A 23,758-nucleotide genomic window follows, 5' to 3' on the forward strand; every position below is an offset into this window, starting at 1 on the left:
GAGCTCTTATTATAAATAAGCTTTGCATCATCACAGTTTGTTTGGAAACTTGATTTTAATGATACCTTTTGTGTTCTTTCTGAAGCCTGAAAGTGAATCCCTATTCACTGCTATTGTACTTAAAAGACAAACCAGAATATTCATTCCACAGAAGAAAAAGTCATATGAGTTTGGATCAGCATGATGGCAAATGATGACAGAATTTAAATTTTTTGGGTACATTTCTCCCTTAAATTAGAAGACAAACAGACATGCTACATTCTGGAAAATATGCCTTGCCAAATTAACCTGTCCATTCAGTGCACCTATTGAGACTAGCTATTAAAAACAAATAAGAGTCTACATACCTTATTCTCATGAACATTTCTCATGCCTCCTGGAATCATTGGACTTGCTACTGAACATGTAAAAGAACAGAAGAAAATCTAAACGAGGAAAAGAACTGGACAACTTAAAGTACAACAGAACAGCAAAGTGTAGAGCTCCCCAAGTGTGTATTGTGCAGACCTTGCTGTATGTGCTGGTGTTGACTATAGGCTGGGGGGTGGGGGTACTGTCTGTAGCCTGTAGCAGGACTCTGGGGGGCATACGGGCTGGGCACTGGGCTGTTCTGCTGGGGCAGAAACCGTCCACCAGAACCAGACTGCCCTGCCACAAAACGCCTAACACAAAGATCAGGAGAGGACACGGTCAATGAAGAGAGGACACTCAAAAGATCACAAATAATCAAAACATATATAAACCTACTGAGAAAATGAAGCATATTCAACAGTTTTTGAAAACAATGAATTGCTTAAATTCATCCATTGGCAATTAGAATGTTTAATTATCAAGCTGCAAACAAATTCAATGTTTTGCATGAAACTGGCACAGACACAAAAGATTTGTAAACATTTTACCCTCGGAAAAGCATGTTAAATTCTTTAATTTCTTAGTAAAAATCATATTGTATCATATGACACACTGGATGTGGCCCAAATTAATAAATAAATACAATGTAGAATTAATAGTTTATTGCCAAATCAATTACAATCCAATAATCAAATAACACTAGTTGTTGGTTTGTTTTGTAGAATGAAAAGCAGGCTCACCCAGAGGGGCTGTGGGACATGGAGGCCTGCTGGTAGTTGGCAGGGGCTGGACTTCCCTGCATGGAGCCATGCGTAATTTTATATGGCGGTGCCATTGATTGCTGACCTATACCTATGAAAAACATGAATGTGAAAATTTTCTGGAATTCTGAATTAGGAACCAAAATATCACACAATAAAGAGGACATGTGGGTCCAGTGGGTCAGGTAGCAAAGGATGGCGTTTGGCTTCTTGGTTTAATTAAGCCATTTCAATAGTGTCAACAGTGTTTTTGTTTTTTTTTTACAACTTAAGGCATTAAAATCTGAGCTTTATTATCAAACATGACACCCTGATGAACAGACCAATTTTATATACAGTGTGGTGCTGTGTTTGGAATGTTTCTTACCTGCCTGGGCTGGATACTGGGGTGTGCTGGGCGCTGTCTTATTCCTAAAGATACTAGGGTTCCTGGACAGCAACAGCTGCAGAAGCACAGGTACATCTCCCTCCAACTCATCACTGCCCATACTGTCCTTTAGCTCTCTATGGAAAAGATAACAAGGGATGACACAATCATACACCACTGAAAGTGCTCCTGAGATACGGCTGGGAAATATGGCCAAAAATATTATCATAATATTCTTTTTCTTATCATTAGATATCGATATTTATCACGATATACATTCACATTTGCAACCGCAGTTGGATATGAATGTTAAAAGATCATCTGTTTGTTTTGAAGCATAATGACAGCATATAATTTTTACATTCAAATTATTTTTATATTTTGTTACATTCAGATACCCAAGTATGGGGGTACAGAAGCTCTTGTGACTGATGAATGATACTGTATGGGGATTTTTGTATTTTCATTAAAGTGAGAAAGACTAGGCTACAAACTAATTTTATTGTTTTTCCTTGTCATCCATGCCAGAGATGATGACTGATCTGATTAGTTTCACAAAATTAGAGCAGAAATCTATTTGTTTATTATTAAAGGCTCGTAACATGCTAATTAATAAAGCTAAGTTTAGAAAGAAAAACTTGTATGGTCCAAAGGTGCTCTGGAACCACGTTAACTTATGCGGTTCCTCATGTCTACTCACATGCGGGGAAAAGAGGCAACGCGTGCAGAGTGGGACAGGGCATAAATGAAGCATGTTCGGTTCTAGAGAAAAAATATTCAAGAAATTTAACGGGCTTTCAAGTCAGTGTGGGGTTGGTTCAAGGGATTGTTCACTCCAAAACGAACAGAAGACAAAAAGTCATGCTAGGCGGAGTGTTATGGACAGCTTCAGTCATCATTACCTTTCATTGCATAATTTTTCCATACAACAAACATGAGGCTAACATTCTGCCTAATATCTCCTGACATGTTCCATGGAAAAAAGACAGACATACGGGTCTGTCCTTTTTTTTTCTCTCCTTTTCTCCCCAATTTGGAATGCCCAATTCCCAATGCGCTCCAAGTCCTCGTGGTGGCGTAGTGACTCGCCTCAATCCGAGTGGTGGAGGACGAATATCAGTTGCCTCCGCGTCTGAGACAGTCAATCTGCTCATCTTATGACGTGGCTTGTTGAGCACGTTAACGTGAAGACGTAGTGCGTGTGGAGGCTTCACGCACAACTCACCACACGCCCCACCGAGAGCGAGAACCACATTATAGCGACCACAAGGAGGTTACCTCATGTGACTCTACCCTCCCTAGCAATCGGGCCAATTTGGTTGCTTAGGAGATCTGGCTGGAGTCACTCAGCACACCCTGGATTCTAACTCACGACTCTAGGGGTGGTAGTCAGCGTCAATACTCACTGAGCTACCCACTGAGTCCGTCCTTTTTATAAAAAAAAAAAAAAAAAAAAAAAAATGCAGAAATGTGAAGCTTATAACTTTTTAAAAGCACTTCCATCAATTCTTCTGTTAAAACTCATGTATTATTTGAGCAGTAAAGTTGTTTAAATCGTAATTTTTACAATCGTTTTATGTTTTTTTGACATTACATCATCATGGAAACTAAGTTGTAAAATTGGCTATAACTTTGCACAGTAAGTTTAATAAGTGATTTTATCGCACTAAAATCATGTTAACACACATTTTATGTATTGTGGCGATACTTTTGAAATAGAGAGTATTTTAACGTTTACAGATTGGCCCCATTCATTTCCATTGTAAGTGCCTCGCTGGAACCTTTTTTTTTTTTTTTTTTTTAAATTTAAAGCTGCACTATGTAAGATTTTTTGGTTGAAAATTGACAAATTGCCATTATTAATTGAGTACATAAACAACCAGAGTTCAAAACAATGTTCTTACCTTACCCCGATTCACTACGGTAAGCCTATAAAAATTATTTGTATTTTGACCTGTCCGGTCCGATTTGGCACGAAATCGCTGGCTTATGACGTACATCCTTACGTCATTACGTCATGTCCGTGAACATAGGAAAGAAGAACTGGCTGTCTTGTTCCCATGTAAAAAGTAGATAGCGTAATGCACAGTTTTAGTTTGCAAGTAGCCGTTTAAAAGTTCAGTCAGTTCAGTCAGTCACACACACAGTTCAGGATATCTTCACTGCAATCTGGATGGATGTTTATCTGTTATCCATTTGGCTAAGTTGTTTACCTGCTTTAATGCTTGGATATGTTTTCTGGTAGGGTTGTTGAAGCTAATATTGCTTGTTATGCTTGTTTAAATCGAACATTACTTGTGTGTTACCCGATCGCGATGTATCTACGTTGTCGGGGGAAGTTACTGTGACATATTTACTAATAATTATGACTTCTGAAATTGACTTCTTGTAACTGATTTATTGCATTTTTAAGCATATTATTTTCATGTTTAATAAAGTATATTTTATCCCTATCATTAGTGAATCCTTGTTTTATGTTTTTTGTTTAATGTGTTATTTTGAGCATTGCATTGCATAGACATAGACATTTTAGTATTACGGTTCACTTGCATTATCAGCCGAGGCTGTACAATATAGTATAACAAAAATAAAGTCTTACATTGAACTCGTATCAACCATATCATGAGTATCACCTCTTAAATTGATAAGTGTAGTACAATACAAACATTAATTGTAGATAAAACACTTAAATCATATTAAGATCTACTGGTAGTGATTGAGGTAATTGAGTCCCCTGTTCTTTATGCAAAAGCACTTTGAGTGTAGTGAAAAATGTATTCATTCAAAATGTGAATACGAGTGTTGTTTATCTTCATCAAAGCAAGTAATATTTCAGTTTTAAATGTTTAATCGTATTATATCAACATGAAAAACAGCACGTTATGACGAAGGCTCTGAATATCCCCAGTCATGATCACACACAAGCAAAGCTCAAATCATGAGATTCAACCACCAGAAGACCAGTGCAGAAACACAAATTACATCTAGTGTTCTTCCGCAAATTGCTTGCCATTTTAAGTTTCAACCACAGATGTCGATAGAGAGCACAAAGTTACGTAGTGCAGCTTTAAAGAAAATTAGGGACAAGTTGAAATTAATTTTTTTTGTAATCAATATAAATGGCACAAATGCTGTTGATTGAGCTTAACTTGTATTGAACCCAGAATATTCCTTTAACTATACCTTTAACAGCCAAAAATTAAACAAAAGGACAGCAACAATAGATTAACACAGAAATATACAAGCATCAAAAAGAATCCATGCATTTTCAAGTGTTGATGAAGACAATGTAATGTCTGTTTCACGTGTTTCTTATGAAGAAAGTATTCAACACTTAAAAGTTGTGGCTGATATTTGAACAAAGAGATGTCGCTATTCAATGGTTGTATATAATAATTATTGATGACAATAAAGTCGAGTGATTGACCTAAAGAATGATCTCATCCTGTGTTGTGCAAAATTACATTCAAAGGCTCGCCACTACCTCCTCCCTCCTGTACAAACCTGGTTTCTCTACTGAATAATGACATTTGTAAGGATAAGAGCTTGGGTTGGCTGCCACTAAATGAAAGAATTCAGGGTTACACCAGCATCAGGCAAACTAGATTTCATGATGTCATAAAGTTATGGTCAATAATTCAGGAAATACTCAACATAGTTACATTGAAATCACTTTATTTTCTGTATAGAGCCACTGCTGCAACACTGTAAAACAATGCTTCTATGTGAAAGCCCTAGTGATTCTGCTACTGTAGTTACTCTGCAGTTGCGATGTAGCTTCGCATACGTGCTGCTCATGCTTGCGATGTAAAACAGGCATAAGAGATCACAATAGGTGCCCAGATCTGTCTATAAGCAGATGGGTTAGAGTACAGATAGATCTACATGTACAGAGTTAGATAGATAGGGACAGGTGTGAGTGGGCATGCAGAGGTGTGGCATAGGTAAAGGGCAAACGTAAGCAGACACTCACATGTGCTCCGAGGAGACCTGGCTGAGGCCGCTAGCGATCTGAGAGACCAGAGTTTCATCCCTGCAGCCCATCAGACGGCCCACTTCCTCAGCTACACGTCCGCTATACAGCAGGCTCTTAGTGGTGGTGCCCGGTAAGGGGGAGGGCAGAGGCAGCTGGTTCAACACTGTACATACAAACAGAGTGTGATGACGCAAAGATGACTTTATTATGAAAGCACACAAACAAAGAACTCACAGTGTCCAAGTAACCCTTTATTAGCTAAACTTGAAGACAAAAACACTAACACACAACTCTCCTTGGAATGAAACTTGAACATCACCCTTTGCTCATTTTAACAAACATTACAACAAGACAAAATCAATATAAATGTGAAGCAAAATAGAATATAAAAAATATGTGATACATGAGCAAATAGGAATATGACTAAATAGGATTAGGGATTGGCAGTAGGGCTGCAACAACTAATCGATAAAATGTATTATTATCGATAATGAAAATCATCGATGATGAATTTCATGATCAATTAGTTGGATATTTGCAGTGAGCACGGAGAAGCTCCGTCAACGACGTCCATTTACAGCCCAGTGAAAAATGCGATGCATTGTAACTCGTTTGAAAAATGACGGAGACAAGTTGAAGCGGAAAAAATATGACCCCAGATGCCCATAGAACGAGAGCACTTTATAAACACTTCAGATAAGATCATAATAAGCATACAGTGCTTATAGTGGAGCGGTCGCTGCATCAGGTGCGTTGAAAGAGGCCTTGTGCTTCATGCAATTAAGACTTGTTTCTCTCCAGCGCATAACTTACATTTTACTACTATTTTCTATGTTTTGTAATGTATACATGTTATAAATTCAAAATCAGGCGCGTATTTCCACCGTTGGTCTTAACCACAAGCGAGTCTCCATTCAACTTCACCGAGCACACGGCGTGCTTCCACATCAATTAAACCGATTGCAATGGAGAAAGGGAGCACAATCATTTTGATTGCACGTATGCAACATCATACCGTGATTTCAGTTTCAATGTAATCAATTATGCAGCTTTCATGGATGTCACAATGTCTCAAAGGTTTAAGTGTGCAGGCTTTTAAAGTGTTTTAGATGGTTTCTTCTCATCATGTAAGTGCATGTAATACAATGAGCAACATACAAAAAAAGTCTAGGATGAGACTTTTCAGCGTGACAGTGAATCTGATGATTGTAATAAATAAACTGTATGCTGAACATAATGTATAATAATGCTAAGGGTCCTGATATTTGATAGTCCTGATTAGGGTTGCATGGTATACTGTGATACGGTCTGTATAGAGTACTTTTCGGTACTACCGAAATATCGTGATACCAAACAAATTTAAATGGTACGATATCATCTTGTTGCTAATTTTGTAACATTTTACAGTATGTTGCCATTAGCAAACTGTTATGAGATTTGAAAGTTTTGAGATGAAATCATTGACAATTTGTAAAAATAAATACAATGTATCTCAATATGGCCAAGTGCGATCATTAAACTGCAGAAGGGTGTCATTTAAATAAATAATATATAGTCCCATTCACCGCATGCTACAAAATGAACGAAAGGTGCCGCTATTCTCTATTTACTTCACACACAGATACAGGCACGCACACACACAAACGCAACACACACTACTGGTGCTTGATTTTCATGCAGTGTTTAGTGTATAAAAGACTGTGAACACTCAAATCTCCTTCTCCTGTGCAGCTCGGAGATTTTAGCTTGCAAGTTGCAACGGGAGTATTACAGTATTAATGGGAAGCTTGATATAACTAACCCGTCAAAAAAAAAAGGAAGAATTCAAACGTCTGTCAAAACGAAGTCCTGCTAAAATGAAAGCTCTATTTATGCCTGAAAATTGAAGACAGAAAAATATAACGTGTATAAAAATGTTATATTCAAAAAGTAGCAATAATACTCATTATAACAGTAGTATAATATTAAATGGTTGCATTATGATTATTATAATTATCATCTGTAAGCAATATCACAAAAGTGTACTGAATATCAGCATGTTGTGATTCAACCATAGCAGCCTTGTGTCTGAGGTAATAATTTTTTTTCATTAATGTTTTCATCAATACTGTTGGGCAGCATTTTATTTTACCAAAAATCACATTTAAATTTTTGTTAAATTAATCCTTATATTTTCACTTCATTAAAGCTGCATGTATTAATCACAAGATTTAATTAAAACATTTAACATGGAATCCAGAAAAATGTAAAACACAGAATCTGTAAGACTTTATACAGTTCTTTTAATCAAGTCATTTCATAAAAAATCTGAGGTTTTTATTTGTTGCCTAAGTATCGATTTAGTATTGATACTGAGGTAAAATTTTGGTATCGGAGCAACCCTAGTCCTGATAATGCCAAATGTAATGTCTGACTTCACCAGTAAATTTATACTATGGCAAACATTATTTTACTGGATTTATTTTTATTTCTGTTTTCTTCATTTAAAGAATTTTTTGTTAGTTTTTCAATTCAATTTATTACTTTTTAATCTCATTTCTTGTTCTTAATTGGTTTTAAAATAAATTGTATCTTGTATTTTCTTTATCATTTATATGTAAAGCATTTTGAATTGCCATTGTGTATGAAATGTGCTATATAAATAAACTCGCCTTGGATAAGCATACACTACCCTTAAGTGTTTTTTTGTTTTTTTTTTCGAAGAAAATAGTTTAGAAACATGACTATACTTTTAAAACTTACAATATGAATTTAAATATTTAAATATTTTAAATACTTAAATGCATGTAATCAGTAACATAATTATGTCTTTTTCAGCTGGGCAGAATTATACAATTTTTATTCTGGTGTCATTTTGCCCTCTGCTGGGCTGATTTTTGTCCTACTCCACCCTTGATGGATCATTTTACTCTTTAATGAATATTACTTTTTGTTAAGCTTTACAAGTAAAGGAAAGGAACTGTTTTGCATGTGTCCTGAAAGTAATAATAATATTAATAATAATAAATTAAAACGTAACTTTCATGATTCGGGCTTTGTTTTGTGAGAGTATAGAATCCTGTAGTAGAATTCAGTACCGTAAATCGAACCACATACTCGCGCCCTTTATCGTTTCATTTTTTTTTTTAAATCACATTTTAATAAAATACAGGACATAATTATCCGATTAATCTAAAAATAATCAAAGACTAATCAATTATCAAAATAATAAGCAGTATGACCACAATCACGGTATGAATATAAAACTGTGTATATATTAAATAACAATGTGGTAATATGAATAATTTGGATAATCCTGTGAATTACATACTTGCAAAGGAAAGGTAGTTGATCTCAATTTGATCATTTTCCTTTTATTTGGAACTTGATGGACACAAACTGAAAGGTATGATTATTCGTTACAAATAAATAAGTCTGGCGTCAGTGCAAAAACAGCTATACATCAGGTTATGTAACACTTCAGTTAAAACAAAAAACTCAAAACAATAAAAACAAAAACATTTAAGTAGATAGTTCCAATTCTAAAAAAATGATTACATGAGCCACATTTGAAAAAGTTGCAAAATAGCCAATATACCTTTGACACGATTGGAATTTTATAGTGATGGGTTGTTGCTCTGCAACCATAAACAATTAATCTCCACTTCACGTTATGCCTTACAATATCCCTTAATAAATAATTTCTCGACTTGTTCTGTATTTTTGCATCGCTTCATGTTTCGCTAGACGTCGCTCTCACGTGTAAATAACATACAGTTTTGCCCACTGATAGCTGCACAAATATCTCAATTTGGATTATATAGCAGAATCTTGGTATATACCTTCATACCGCCCTGAAATTCGACACATACACACAAACCAATTATCAAATTATTTTTTAAGATTAGGGCTCCACAATTAATCGAATAAATAACTGAGATTACAATTACAGCTGCCACAATTAACTAATTGTGAAAAGAGTCAATTAGAGCAGTCCATGTAGGTCTACTCATATTGCGTCACAATTTTCCATTTCATTTTCTATTTAACGTATGTTTTTGCAGTGGTTGATCATTTTAACCAATCAAAGACATGTCCATTGCTCGCGTCTGTGTATGATTTATTCAAAACAGCTTTGTTTTTTATGCTTCTAAGAGGGTCAATGTAAAGCTGACCATTTAGGTAAATAGTCTTGATTTACTGATGTATAAAAGTCATTCAGGAACACAGTTCTCAGCTTGTTTTGGATATGTAGCCAACATAAAGAATATGGCATGTAGTTGATCCACCCCAAATAAGTATTTTAACTTAAGTTCTATAAATCAAAATTAATCACAATTACAATATCAAGGGAAATAACTGACAATTATGATTTTTGTCATAACCGTGCAGCACTACTTTAGATCCTTTAGCTTATATACCATTCATCATAAATAATGAGCAGGGAACAACTATAAGTAAAACTGTAGAACTTCTGCTTTTTTCACAGGAAACAATCCTTAAAATATACTTCTCATGCACAACACTCTTATATAGAACAATTTCTCACAACTGGCTTTTCAACTTCCAAGAACCAGAAAGAGAACTCACCTTGGGTTCCCTCAGGAATTTCCTATAGGTTTTTATAATGGGGTATTTTAACCTATGACTTAAATAAGGTCTGTGGTAAATATTACTTGATGATACGTGGACGTTTTGTTCTACAACATAAATTACACACTTTCATACCTCAAACAAAGTGTCACATATCTTCTGCGTGCATCGTGTGATTTACATCAAAACTGAGCCATATGTTTAGCCTTGTGGGCTGATCACATTGATGTGGCTATTGTGGGTCAAGGTCATAGCGCTACCTACTGGCGGAAGGAAGTGTGGCACTTTTAACAGACTTTGAAATATCCCTCAAGACAGTGCAGATTTAAATTTCTTAAGGAATTCTTGATCTCTTAAACAGTGTTGCCATCGCATTAAATGTCATTATTCCTTTTTATGTATATTCACATGTTTTTGAGGTACTTGGCATGCTTGAATTGTCATGATATTTTGCACACATGAGAGTTGTCGGCCATTAGGGCTGGGCAAAGCTGCGGGGGGGGGGTTGTTTGGGGGCATGCAGGAGGGGCTCTGTTGCACCCCCTTGAAAATGGGCATGTAATGGGGGCTCTGTACATACAGTCACCAAAGTGGCACATATACAGTTCTCATCAAGCTAGGGTTGGGCGATATATCAAATATTAACTATATAATCAAGATAATTTTGCTGACTATGTAAAATTGACCAATATCGCATTGATTTTAATGTGCATTCATTTGGCCATTAAGTTTCATAAAGAGCGCATCAGCAGATTAATTTCACGATCCTTCAGAGCTGCACAATTAAAATAACATCAAAATGGCAACTTGGTCATATGTGATTATTAATCCACAAAAGGCTGTGATTTAGATAAACACGGTCTGTGTGTGATTCAGAACAAACCAGTGATGCGTTGATCTGTGTGCACGTGCATGGCGGCGCTCTCAGATCAGTTCACGTGCATTGTGATATCAAAGTTATGCAGGTTCAAGCATTCGCGCAATTCCAAACATTAGTAACAGTTACAAGTTATTATATAAATCTACAAACGTGGCACAGAATAACAGAAAAGGAGATTACAGCATTTCATGAAATGCAGAACATTGTAAACTGTCAAATACACATAGACCTTTTTCACAGACTGTGATGACGTGTTTCCGCCTTATTTAGCAGTGAATCAGAGACACTTAAATTAGTCTACAGTCCTATCAGTAATCACAACCGATCCTTTACATTTTATACAGCCATATGTTTGCTTTAGGTTTCACCTCTGTTCACGGTGGCACATGAAAGAGAGTTCTGAAGAAACATCACCCGACACTCGTAAAGAAGCTTTACAACAAATTAAAGAAGCATAGTTGGTTATTTGGAATTTTTTGGGATTTGCTACATGTCGGGCAGCTCACTTCCAATGTTTGTAGACGGTAAATACTAGGGATGTGCAAAACTATCAATTTTCATGATCGACTAGTCGGACGGTTTTTTAAACAACTAGTCAGTGTTAAGAATAATGTACAATTAGGCTTCGTTATGTTCACGTGACTCCGATCAGACATGCTTCAGAGTGGTATATGGACACTAAGCGCAGCATTTTAACACGGTAATGAAAGGATATTCAAAAAATAAATAGGCTAAATAAATGTAACATCATATTGCACAAAACTAGTAAGAAAGAAATAAGAAAGGCTCCAATACAGAGCAGCATGAAACTGCTTATATGCATACTGAATGCAGAATGACGTGCTTCAATGGTACCGGAGTGCTTTAGGGTGACCCTTGCTGCGCATTCAAAAGTGCAGAACAGCAAGATTGTGGGTAAACATCTTGTTCACAACATCATGCAGATTAAACCTTTTTTACTGCAACTACTTATTTAAGCAGTGTCAAAGAACTATACACAGCAAAAGACTATAATCTCTCCACAGCACCTCACAAATACAGAAACATTACTCCCATAGCAGAGGATTTAAAGTCTGCTAGTGATCGTCTTGAAATTTATTTTTGATGTAGTGCTTTGCTGTAAGAGGCAGCACATATAAGGACTAAAAGAGCATTAAAGCATAAAAGAGATGAAACTTCTTGCAGAGCATTGACTGTTATTCACTTTTAAGCACAGCAATTTATCAAGCAAAACGCTCTCCAAGAAGTTGCGTCTCTTAATTAATTTGAGAATTGTGTCTCCCATTAAAACCATCACCACTAAAAACATTAAATGTTAGTAGTCGACCCCACTAATCGATTAGTAATTTATTTTGATGACTTGTCAATTAGTTAACCAACCTGGCACGTCCCTAGTGTAGCCACTGTGTAAATCATTTATTTATTGTGCAATTTAGACAGCTTCATTTATAACAAGAACATTTGTGAGAGTGTGGTTTGGCAGTGTGCTCATGCTAAACAAAAGGAGAGTTTTAATATAATACAATTTACTCAAATTTAATAACAGTTTAGTTTTGTCAAGCTACTAAGTGGGCAGATGTGAAGTTGATTTAGTGATAAATAAAACAGTAATAAAGTAATTCAGCTCAGTTCTCAGATTTTTTTGGATGTGTAGCCTACAGCAGGAATATGGCATGAGATTAAACAAATAAATATTAAATACAACTTCTATTAAATTAATATTTATAATCATGATTTCATTATCAAGGGTGTCAATCGACAATTATGATGTGTCATAATCGTGCAGCCCTAGTCTATACAATTAAGCCACATCCACACTAATACATTTTCGTTTGAAAACGCATCTCTTTCTCTACGTTTTGAAACACTGTTTTTTAAAGCGAAAACTGAGCTTTTCGAAAAACGCTCTCTCAAGTGGATACATTTGAAACTCTGTATTCGCATTGTAGTGTGGACTGGGAAAAGAGTTTAAGAGTTTTGATAAGTTTCAGTGTGAACGAGCGACTTTTAGAAAACGCTTGAAAATGTCAGTGTGGACAGAGAGCGTTTCGAAAATGCAAACGTTGTTTTCAAATGTATCTGATTAATGTGTACGTAGCCTTAAGGACACAATATCCCAACTTTGTATTTTTTTTTTTTCATATTTCAACATACACTCACTAAGCACTTTATTAGTAACATGTGTACACCTACTTATTCATGCGATTATCTAATCAGCCAATCGTGACAGCAGTGCAATGCATAAAATCATGCAGATACAGGTCAGGAGCTTCAGTTAATGTTCTCACCATCAGAATGGGGAAAAAATTTAATCTCAATGATTTCAACCGTGGCATGACTGTTATTGCCAGACGGGCTGGATTGAGTATTTCTGTAACTGCTGATCTCCTTGGATTTTCATGCACAACAGTCTCTAGAGTTTACTCCAAATGGTGCCAAAAACAAAAAACATCCAGTGAGTGGCAGTTCTGCGGACGGAAACGCCATGTTGATGAAAGAGGTCAACAGAGAATGGCCAGACTGGTTTGAGCTGACAGAAAGGCTACAGGAACTCAGATAACCACTCTTTACAATTGCAGTGAGCAGAATAGCATCTCAGAAATAATCAAACCTTGAGGCGGATGGGCTACAACAGCAGAAGACCATGTTTTACACTTTATTAGGACCATAGTGTTCCTAATAAAGTGCTGAGTGTACATTTTAGCTTCAAATCAAATGTTGTAATGTTGTGATCAATCTCGGTGCTGGTTGGTTTGGTTCATGGCTCAGAACTCTTGTATTTTATTATTTTTATAAATCCCTATGAAGAAAATGAATGTGAAATATACTTCCAGAACCAAGGCTGCTAAAAAAAGTGGGTGGTTACTGTTGTGCTCTTTTGGCCAATGATGTGTAACTAGAATGAGATGTGTTTACTTACAGTCAGTGAGACCAGCGATCCCAGCAAGGGTTGTGATGGGCACATGTGGCATGTCCCCATTCATACTGACGGCTGGGCACAGAAGTCTTACACACAAAGAGTTCCACAAAAATATTTATATGCTGATCATCCCTCACATCTCACTCAATCCTAGAGAAAGAGAGAATGTTTGCATGAGATTTTGTAACATTGGTGGTGTGTTAAAAGCTTAATTTGTTTGTTAAAGAGTCTCAAGAAAAATTCTGTTCATTGCTTGAATACAGATTTTTCTTGAAAAAGTCAACACAAATTATTAGGGATGTCCAGATACCATTTTTTTGAGAATGAGCACAAGTACCAAAACGTTCTTTTTGGTACTCGCCGATACAGAGTCTGATTTTTCTTTCTGAATTCCATATCAACAATTTATTTTAATTTTATCATCAAAATGGTGTTTAAATAAATGAATTCATCAAAACTTTAATCAAATGAAAGTATAACAATATTTTTTTTAAACATACTGCATTCTTTTTATAAATTTAAGTGATTTTATACAGAACCTCACAGCACAATCCAAAATACATGAGTTATTTTTATCAAATAAAGTGCTGCACAACAGAGAATCACAGATGCAAGATATTGCTTAAATATAATAAAATTACTATTGATTTAAAATTATTCTTTTTAGAAAAACAGTGAATATTACACACAGTGATCTATTTATGTCGTACTTTTTTTCCCCCTTAATTAAATTTAGCTTTTATTTTTCCGGAGCTTTTATTTTGAAGTGTTTGTGTTATGACCAAGGAGCTCTGTCGCTATGACGGTAGCTTCCATCTCTGGAAAAGCCGGTCACTACGTGACTCAAAGTGATTATTAAACCACAAAAGTTTGGTATTTAATTAAATAAACATGTAGTCTGTATGTGCCTCATGCTAAAAAGTGAATTAGCGCTCTGCCTGCTGTCATCTGCAACAAACAGTGCGTGCAATGCTCATGATGGTGTTTTCCGTGTATTAGTCAAGGAGCTCTAAAAAGGAATGTGCACTTTGCGTCTTTATATCAGCACAACACCGGCTCCACACATTCACAAGTACTCACATTTAAAGCACTGTATATGCAAATGATATAGTATATTTATCTCATTAAAATGCAGATTTGCTGTTAAATAATCTCACTAGGACATGACATGAATTTAATTTGTGCGCTGAATGTTTACGTAATGACATACAAAAAGTTGATACCATGTATGAATCAGAGCATTTTTACGAGCACAAGTACATGAGCATGGTTTCAGAACCGATTCCAATATCAGTATTGGGACATTCCTATAAATTATACACTCGTTTCAAAACATACACTCCCCTTCCTTGCATTAATGTCACTGGGGAGAATCAGTCCACTTAGATGTATAGTCTCTAACAGGTGTATTGATTTGTGTACATTAACTGCCACGTAAAGAACCATTATGTGAGACAGATAATATCTACAATAGTGTAGACAGTCTGAAAGACACACCCACTCAAACCTGACAGAGGATGGCCCGTGGACACACCCCTCAATTAGATATGCAGGCCCAACCCTGTCTCCCTCAGGGGGCCAATGACAGCTGGGAGATGGACAGTTCATGGTAAGCACAAAAGAGCAGATGCAAAAAAGCACTAAGAGCCTGCTAAACTTAACTTGCATGTACAATATACGTATGCCTCACATAATCAAACCAGAATAAATCTTATATACCAAGTAAAATATATGAACCACATCACGGTAAAGTGTTGTATATTAGCGTTTACAGAAGATACATTCTGCATTTAGTAAATGCAGTTGTACTAAAATGCACCAGCAATGGATTTAGAACTAAAATCACTCTCCAAATTTCACAAAAGGAGCGTTTACAGTAATCCAAGAACACATTTCCGCATCCGGGATATTTACAGTACATAAATATTCATGCATGTGATACAGTATTAGGAAGGTAAACAGTCCAGTGATGATCGCTGACGGGCACTCCCGTAGCAGATTACGAATGCACCAGTATAATCCACAGGCCATTTAAATGGCAAATATTTCACTATTTCCAACCATGAATCCACAAGCTCATCACTTGCATGCATGTTCCAAAACAAACTGCACATAATGCATCTTAAAATCAAATCTCTGGTCAAAGTCACGAGATAATAAAACTCCTTACTCAGGAACGACTCAAGTTAAAACATGTTTCTATTTCTTAAAAACAAATGCATATGCATACATATGCACACTATTCAAAAGATCTTAAAATCTGAATCTGAATGCAAATTTTCACCTAGTTCTCATTTTTATTTTAAACGAATCTTTGCACCTACACACAAGCTATTAAAGGATGTAACAAGTCATATGATAAGGTGAAAAGTCACATTTCTGCACACATGGCGACACAAAATCCCCTAAAAACACAGTGTTTACAAAACATAACTCGCTCATTGCAGCCTTTCACTGTCGTTTTTTCATCCGTTATGTTTCGATATTCAAATTCCAAACATTACTAAAATATACACTCACAGCACACGTTATGAACGAAACACTTTAAATATGGACCATAACTCACATTTGGGTTAAAGAGAGACGACACGCGCTACCGTTCGTCTAGTAACAAATTTAATAGATTCCTCCTCACACTGGTTCGCTAGTTAGCAAAGCTCTGATATGAGAGGTTTTGTTCTTGTAGGAATCCGAGCCACTTATATGCATCACTCGTTCAAAAACAAATAAACTAGAAGATTTTATATTAGATGGGCAGCGAATTGCTCTGTCATTTTGCCATAAAATACGAAAATCGCTGCTAAGCTAAACGCTAGCTAGGCTACGCACATCCTTATATCTCCCCTCGCGAACAATAAGAACACTTTTTGGTCTCTTCTGGACTTTCTTCCGGCAGTACGTCACAAACGTAACGCTATCCATCGTGTCAACGTTCACGGGGTGTTTGTAAATATTCAGTTGGCGTTTCCCCGCACGAAACACACAAAAACACCCTTGTTTGTGTCGCGAGGCCTCCGCGAGCTCCACAGAAGCCTCGGACTCAGCGCACGAGAGCGACGCCGGGTCACGCGCTTCCCGCCACGGGCGCGCGCCCGGAGGAGGAGAAGGACTAGCCGAGCCGTTGCGACGTCCGTCTCCGCAGAGCTGTTCAGTCGAGAAAAAACAAATGGAAATCTGTCGAAATAAGGTAGGGGAATGCGAGACGGCCTTAGGAGGAATTCTGACAGGATTTCATATTTACCTTCGCTTGGGGTAACTTCAAAGAAGAAAAAAAAATTAGGGGACTGTTGTTGGAATGAGTCTGGTTTTCGGTCTGCTGTTAGTCTCTGGCTCCCCCTCTCTGCTATAAAAAGATGCGCGCGGGCTAACAACAAGCCAACTCTATCTTTATCTGGGGTGGGGGGAGGTCAGGCTTTCTCTCGTCAGACTTTACATACATATTTCAAAATAGTCTCTGCTACACATCCTATAAATGCCCGTCAACCCATTTGCTTAAAATATCACGTCTTTGTTTCCCAACAACTTGTGTTTGTCGCTGCTGAGGGGGAATTTTAGGTTGATCCGAAACACATAATAATAACTGGATTATTTTCATACATACACAGATGTGTATAACAGATTTCCAGTCTGTTTCCATCAGGTAAAAAAAAAAAAAAAAAAAATCGATTTGTCATTATTTGTATTTATTTATTTATTTTTTTAAAGATGTTTCTGCATTTTCTAAACTGATAATAATATTGATTTATGAAGACATTTAAAAATAATAGGTTTGAATAAGTGCAACAGGCAGTACAAATTAAAGAATAGTATAAACTCATAAAAAAAAAAACTGATATAGAATTAAAACAATTTAATCGTGTAATAGAGCAATTCACTGCATATAGTATGATGTGAATAACTAGCTATATCTAGATAATTATTATATACAGTGCATTCAGAAACTTTTCAGACCCCTTAATTTTTTTCACATTTTGTTATGTTGCAGCCTTATGCTAAAATGCTTTAAAAAACAAATTCACATCAATCTACACTCTATACCCCATAATGACAAAGCAAAAACCAGATTTGATCACTTTGAAAATGTAAAAAAAAAAAAAAAAAAAAAAAAAAAATGATATCACATTGACATAAGTATTCCGACCTTTAACTCAGTACTTAGTTGAAGCAGCTTTGGCAGTGATTACAGCCTCAAGTCTTTTGGGGTATGATGCGACAAGCTTTGCACACATGGATTTGGGGATTTTTCTGCCATTCACGGACCAGAGAATCTGGTTTCTCACAGTCTGAGAGTCCTTTAGGTGCTTTTTTTTTTTATGTGTCTTGCACTCAGGAGAGGCTTCCATTTGGCCACTCTGCCATAAAGCCCAGATCGGTGGAGTGTTGCAGTGATGGTTGTCCTTCTGCAAGTTTCACTTCTCTACACATGATCTCTGGAGCTCAACCAGAGTGACCATCAGGTTCTTGGTCAGCTCTCTTATCAAGGCCCTTCTCCCCCAATTGCTCAGTTTGGCCGGGTGGCCAGCTCTAGGAAGAGTCCAGGTTGTTCCAAACTTCTTCCATTTAAGAATTATGGAGGCCACTGTGCTCTTGGGAACCTTCAGTGCAGCCAACATTTTTTTGTAGCCTTACCCAGATCTATACCTCAACACAATCCTGTCTCTGAGCTCTGCAGACAGTTCCTCATGGCTTGGTTTTTGCTCTGATTAGCATTTTCAGCTGTGAGACCTTATATAGACAGGTGTGTGCCTTTCCAAATCATGTCCAATCAATTGAATTTGCCACAGGTGGACTCCAATCAAAGTGTAGAAACATCTCAAAGATGATCCAGAAAAATGGGATGCACCTGAGCTGAATTTCAAGTGTCATAGCAAAGGGTCTAAATAGTTAAGTCAATGTGATATTTCAGTTTTTCCTTTTTAATAAATTTGCAAAGTTATCTAAAATCTGGTTTTAGCTTTGTTATTATGGTGTCATCACCAATCCTCCGCCAAATTTCACAGTGGGTTCGAGACACTGTGGCTTGAAGGCCTCTCCAGGTCTCCGTCTAACCATTAGACGACCAGGTGGAGGATTGGTGATGATCTGGGGTGCTTCAGCAAGGCTGGAATGAAAGGACGAATGAATCAAGCCACGTACAAGGTTATCCTGGAAGAAAACTTGCTTCCATCTGCTCTGACAATGTTCCCCAACTCTGAGGATTGGTTTTTCCAGCAGAACAATGCTCCATGCCACACAGCCAGGTCAATCAAGGTGTGGATGGAGGACCACCAGATCAAGACCCTGTCATAGCCAGCCCAATCTCCAGACCTGAACCCCATTGAAAACCTCTGGAATGTGATCAAGAAGAAGATGGATGGCCACAAGCCATCAAACAAAGCCGAGCTGCCTGAATTTTTGCGCCAGGAGTGGCATAAAGTCACCCAACAGCAATGTGAAAGACTGGTAGAGAGTTATTCCACCAAATATTGATTTCTGAACTCTTCCTAAGTTAAAACATTAGTATTGTGTTGTTTAAAAATGAATATGAACTTGTTTTCTTTGCATTATTCGAGGTCTGAAAACACTGCATCTTTTTTGTAATATTTTTATTTGGAATTTGGGAGAAATGTTGTCAGTACTTTATAGAATAAAACAAAATGAGGGACATTTCATTCCTTACTCAAACACATATCTATAAATAGTAAATCCAGAGAAACTGATAATTTTGCAGTGGTCTCTTAATTTTTTCCAGAGCTGTATATATACACAGTATATATTATATACTAATGAATTTATATATTTATAAAGCCTTCATATATAGTTTACACATATATTTACCTACTTATATATGTCATATATATTTCAGTATATATTATAATTTTTTAGTTTTAGTATATATACCTCTCACTTTCAACTGCTTTTATTTCAGCAAAATTAACGTGCAAATATTTGTATGAACTTAAAAAGTTTCAACAACTAAGACATAAACTGAACAAGTTTCACAGACATGTGACTAACAGAAATGGAATAATGTGTCCCTGAACAAAGGGGAGGGGGGTCAAAATCAAAAGTAACAGTCAGTATCTGGTGTGACCACCAGCTGCATTAAGTACTGCAGTGCATCTCCTCCTCATGGACTGCACCAGATTTGCCAGTTCTTGCTGTGAGATGTTACCCCACTCTTCCACCAAGGCACTTGCAATTTCCCAGACATTTCTGGGGGGAATGGCCCTAGCCCACACCTCCAATCCAACAGGTCCCAGATGTGCTTAATGGGATTGAGATCGGGGCTCTTCGCTGGCCATGGCAGAACACTGACATTCCTGTCCTGCAGGAAATCACGCACAGAACAAGCAGTATGGCTGTTGGCATTGTCATGCTGGAGGGTCATATCAGGATGAGCCTGCAGGAAGGGTACCACATGAGGGAGGAGGATGTCTTCCCTGTAACGCACAGAGTTGAGATTGCCTGCAATGACAACAAGCTCAGTCCGATGATGCTGTGACACACTGCCCCAGACCACGACGGACCCTCCACCTCCAAATCGATCCCGCTCCAGATTACAGGCCTCGGTGTAACGCTCATTCCTTCGACGATAAACGCGAGTCCGACCATCACCCCTGGTGAGACAAAACCACGACTCGTCAGTGAAGAGCACTTTTTGCCAGTCCTGTCTGGTCCAGTGAAGGTGGGTTTGTGCCCATTAGACGACGTTGTTGCCGGTGATGTCTGGTAAGGACCTGCCTTACAACAGGCCTACAAGCCCTCAGTCCAGCCTCTCTCAGCCAATTGCGGACAGTCTGAGCACTGATGGAGGGATTGTGCGTTCCTGGTGTAACTCGGGCAGTTGTTGCCATCCTGTGCCTGTCCCACAGGTGTGATATTTGGATGTACCGATCCTGTGCAGGTGTTGTTACACGCGGTCTGCCACTGCGAGGGTGATCAGCTGTCCTTCCTGTCTCCCTGTAGCGCTGTCTTAGGGGTCTCACAGTACGGACATTGCAATTTATTGCCCTGGCCACATCTGCAGTCCTCATGTCTCCATGAGACATGCCAAAAAGCACGTTCATGCAGATGAGCAGGGACCCTGGGCATCTTTCTTTTGGTGTTTTTCAGAGTCAGTAGAAAGGTCTCTTTTGTGTCCTAAGTTTTTATAACTGTGACCTTAATTGCCTACCGTCTGTAAGCTGTTAGTGTCTTAACGACCGTTCCACAGGTGCATGTTCATTAATTGTTTATGGTTCATTGAACAAGCATGGAAAACATTGTTTAAACCCTTTACAATAAAGATCTGTAAAGTTATTTGGATTTTTACAAAATGATCTTTAAAATACAGTGTCCTGAAAATGGGACTTTTCTTTTTTTGCTGAGTTTATATACCGCAAACCACCTAATATATCCAAAGAAATTAGTAAATTGTAGCTCAATCTATTTGCCCCCTTGCTTATATATTAATATATGTATATATATTACAGATGGATCGATAATCGGTTTGACTGATAAGTTTAACTGATATTTACACTTGTCCACTTAATCGGTTATCAGTTCTTTTATATCAGGTTTATGGATAAAGTCAGACATAAAATATTTTAAATCTTAAATATGAATTAAGTGAGGGGCTTTGCACAATAGTATATTGCAACTAAAACTAGTTAAATTAATTATTTGTAGACACAATATTACTTTGTTTACAGTATTAATGGTAGTCTTGATGATTAAATTGTTATTGTGCCTAAAAGCTGAAATAAAACAATTAAAAATCAGTCATGCATATAAGTAATCGGACACTTAAACACAAAAATAATCAGTAACGTATCGGCCATTCAAAACAATATCAGTCTGTCTCTAACATAACATACTGCGAGCGCAAAGCAGGTGCGTTTTTACTCGCAGACCGGTCTCGAGCTCTTAGACACACACCTCTGATCATTGCAGCACTGTGAGAACCAGTGAGAAGCACGATGTATGACGTGGAAATCATTTGAATTCGGCACAGAATTCTACATGACCTTGAATTTACTATAGTAACATTAACTGTACTTTAGGCAGAAATAGATTCATGATACATATTATCATATCACTACTTCAGCTCTATTAGTAGTCATAGGTTACATTAGGGGAGTGAGGGAGTATAATAAATTTTTGTTACAACTTTTAAACTTATAAACATTTTGTATTTATTGTTTTTACATGTGTTTTATTGTGTTCCGTGCTTACTATGATCTTGTTACAAATACCACTGTTAAAACTATAAAATTAAATAAATAAATACCTAATTTAAATTTTCATAAGGGAATTTTGTTTTATTTTTTAGATGAAATAGAAATGCTTAAATCCAAAAAAAAAAAAAAAAAAAAAAAGGCTAAAATATATATATATTTTTAAGGGAATGAAGTAGAGGGGCTTTCATCAAAAAAAGGTTGAGAACCACTACTGTATATAATCAAGGTGCTTTACAAATAAAAATTATAGAAAAAAGAAAAGAGAACAAACACACAAACTTGTCTCTCTAAAGATGACTTCAATCATTGTAAAATACAAGGTGAAAGGTTATATATAACATGACACATAGCACTGTCCTTTGACCTCGCCTGTACTTTCAGATCTCACCACTGGATGGCGAGTTGGTATAATTATTAAAGCAAAGGGGCAAGTAGATTGACCTACAGTTTACTAATTTCTTTCTGCTTTACTTGGTGGTTTGCGACACAAGTGCCATAACAGAAGTAAAGGAGCTATAGAAGCTATCTGGAGCTATATTAATTAGGTTTTCAATAATAAATACTTCTCCACTGTTCTTGGTTGTACTTGGAAACAGTGACCCCAAAAATATTTGGACACTTCAATGTTATTGCATTAGATAGAAAAAAAATCAAACAAAGTGGCATTTATTTGAAAGAAAATGTCACAGCACAGGTCGACTGAAATATGTGCATTACTACCACTAACAGCCTACTGAATATCCAATCCTTAAACCTTTATGGTTATTTTAATCATGATTTAAATTTTTATTCTATTTATTTCTCCTTTTTTATATGTGTGTGATGTTATACTGTATTATCTGTATAACACCTGCACTCAACATGTGTTGCTACAATGACATTTCTCTTTTGATATTAAAGAATTAATATCTTTTTAAATCTCAAAAGTTAGTGGAACACGTTAAAGTGATGAATTACACCTGTGGTAGTTCTGAGGACACCTGTGTGAACTTAAGGAGAACTGACTTCACTGATTAAAAGTACTTGTAAAATTGCTCAAAAAAGTGAAGTTAGTTCTGAGAAAAGATATACAGTAGCATAATGTGTTTGCAGATGTCACTTGGTTTGACATTTTGTTACCTTATGCAATGACATTTAGACATTTTAAGTGTGACTTCAATGTCCAAATAAATGTATACCCTAGTGTTAATATAGTATTTATCTTTTGTTTTAGTTTTTATTTTTATATTATTTTCAATTTTCATTAGAATTTTTGTTTTAGTATTTTTCTTTTTTTTTTCTTCTTTTTTTCTTCTTTTTTTCATTAAATAAAAATATTTCTATTTATTTATTTTTATTTCAGTTTTAGTTTTAGTAATTTTAGTTTTAGGTATTGACTAATGTATGAAGCTCTTCATCTGACTGAGAGGAAATAGAATGAAACTTAATTTATGGCACACTTAAGTTCAGGTGGCACAGTTAAATTTTCAGAAATAGTTAATAGCTTTAACAGAGATAGTGTAATAGTTATGCAAATATACAGATTTAATCATAATATTTTTTATTGTATACAGAAGCAATGAGACATGCTCTCTTTGCTACTGAGATAAATGTATTTCCCAATACTGCCAACAAATGAACACAAATTACATGGTAATTTAAAACAAACAAGGAGGGGAAAAATGACCAATAATGGTCCTCAATCTCTTGTGCTAGATCTGACCGTTCAAAACTGCAGACGAGTTCATATT

At 36.5% G+C, this 23,758-nt stretch overlaps 1 protein-coding gene across 3 annotated transcripts in view; it reads right to left on the minus strand.

Annotated features, from left to right (window-relative positions):
* The window catches only part of LOC127420122 (nipped-B-like protein A), a 64,455-nt gene extending 47,270 nt beyond the window's left edge, over nt 1–17,185 (minus strand). The window contains exons 1-8 of one of the 3 annotated variants that reach the window (XM_051662142.1): nt 17,069–17,153; nt 16,394–16,971; nt 13,828–13,977; nt 5,453–5,618; nt 1,480–1,616; nt 1,092–1,203; nt 508–662; nt 348–397 (exon numbers count right to left, since the gene is read on the minus strand). In XM_051662142.1, the coding sequence (XP_051518102.1) occupies nt 348–397; nt 508–662; nt 1,092–1,203; nt 1,480–1,616; nt 5,453–5,618; nt 13,828–13,891 (684 nt within the window). In that variant the 5' untranslated portion in view covers nt 13,892–13,977; nt 16,394–16,971; nt 17,069–17,153. Of the gene's footprint in view, nt 1–347; nt 398–507; nt 663–1,091; nt 1,204–1,479; nt 1,617–5,452; nt 5,619–13,827; nt 13,978–16,393; nt 16,972–17,068 lie in introns of all 3 variants that reach the window. The other 2 variants (XM_051662151.1, XM_051662133.1) reach the window with 2 other exon arrangements.
* Nucleotides 17,186–23,758: the final 6,573 nt, after the last annotated feature.

Source organism: Myxocyprinus asiaticus, chromosome 3 (genome assembly GCF_019703515.2).
Source record: "Myxocyprinus asiaticus isolate MX2 ecotype Aquarium Trade chromosome 3, UBuf_Myxa_2, whole genome shotgun sequence".
Taxonomy (NCBI): Eukaryota; Metazoa; Chordata; class Actinopteri; order Cypriniformes; family Catostomidae; genus Myxocyprinus; species Myxocyprinus asiaticus.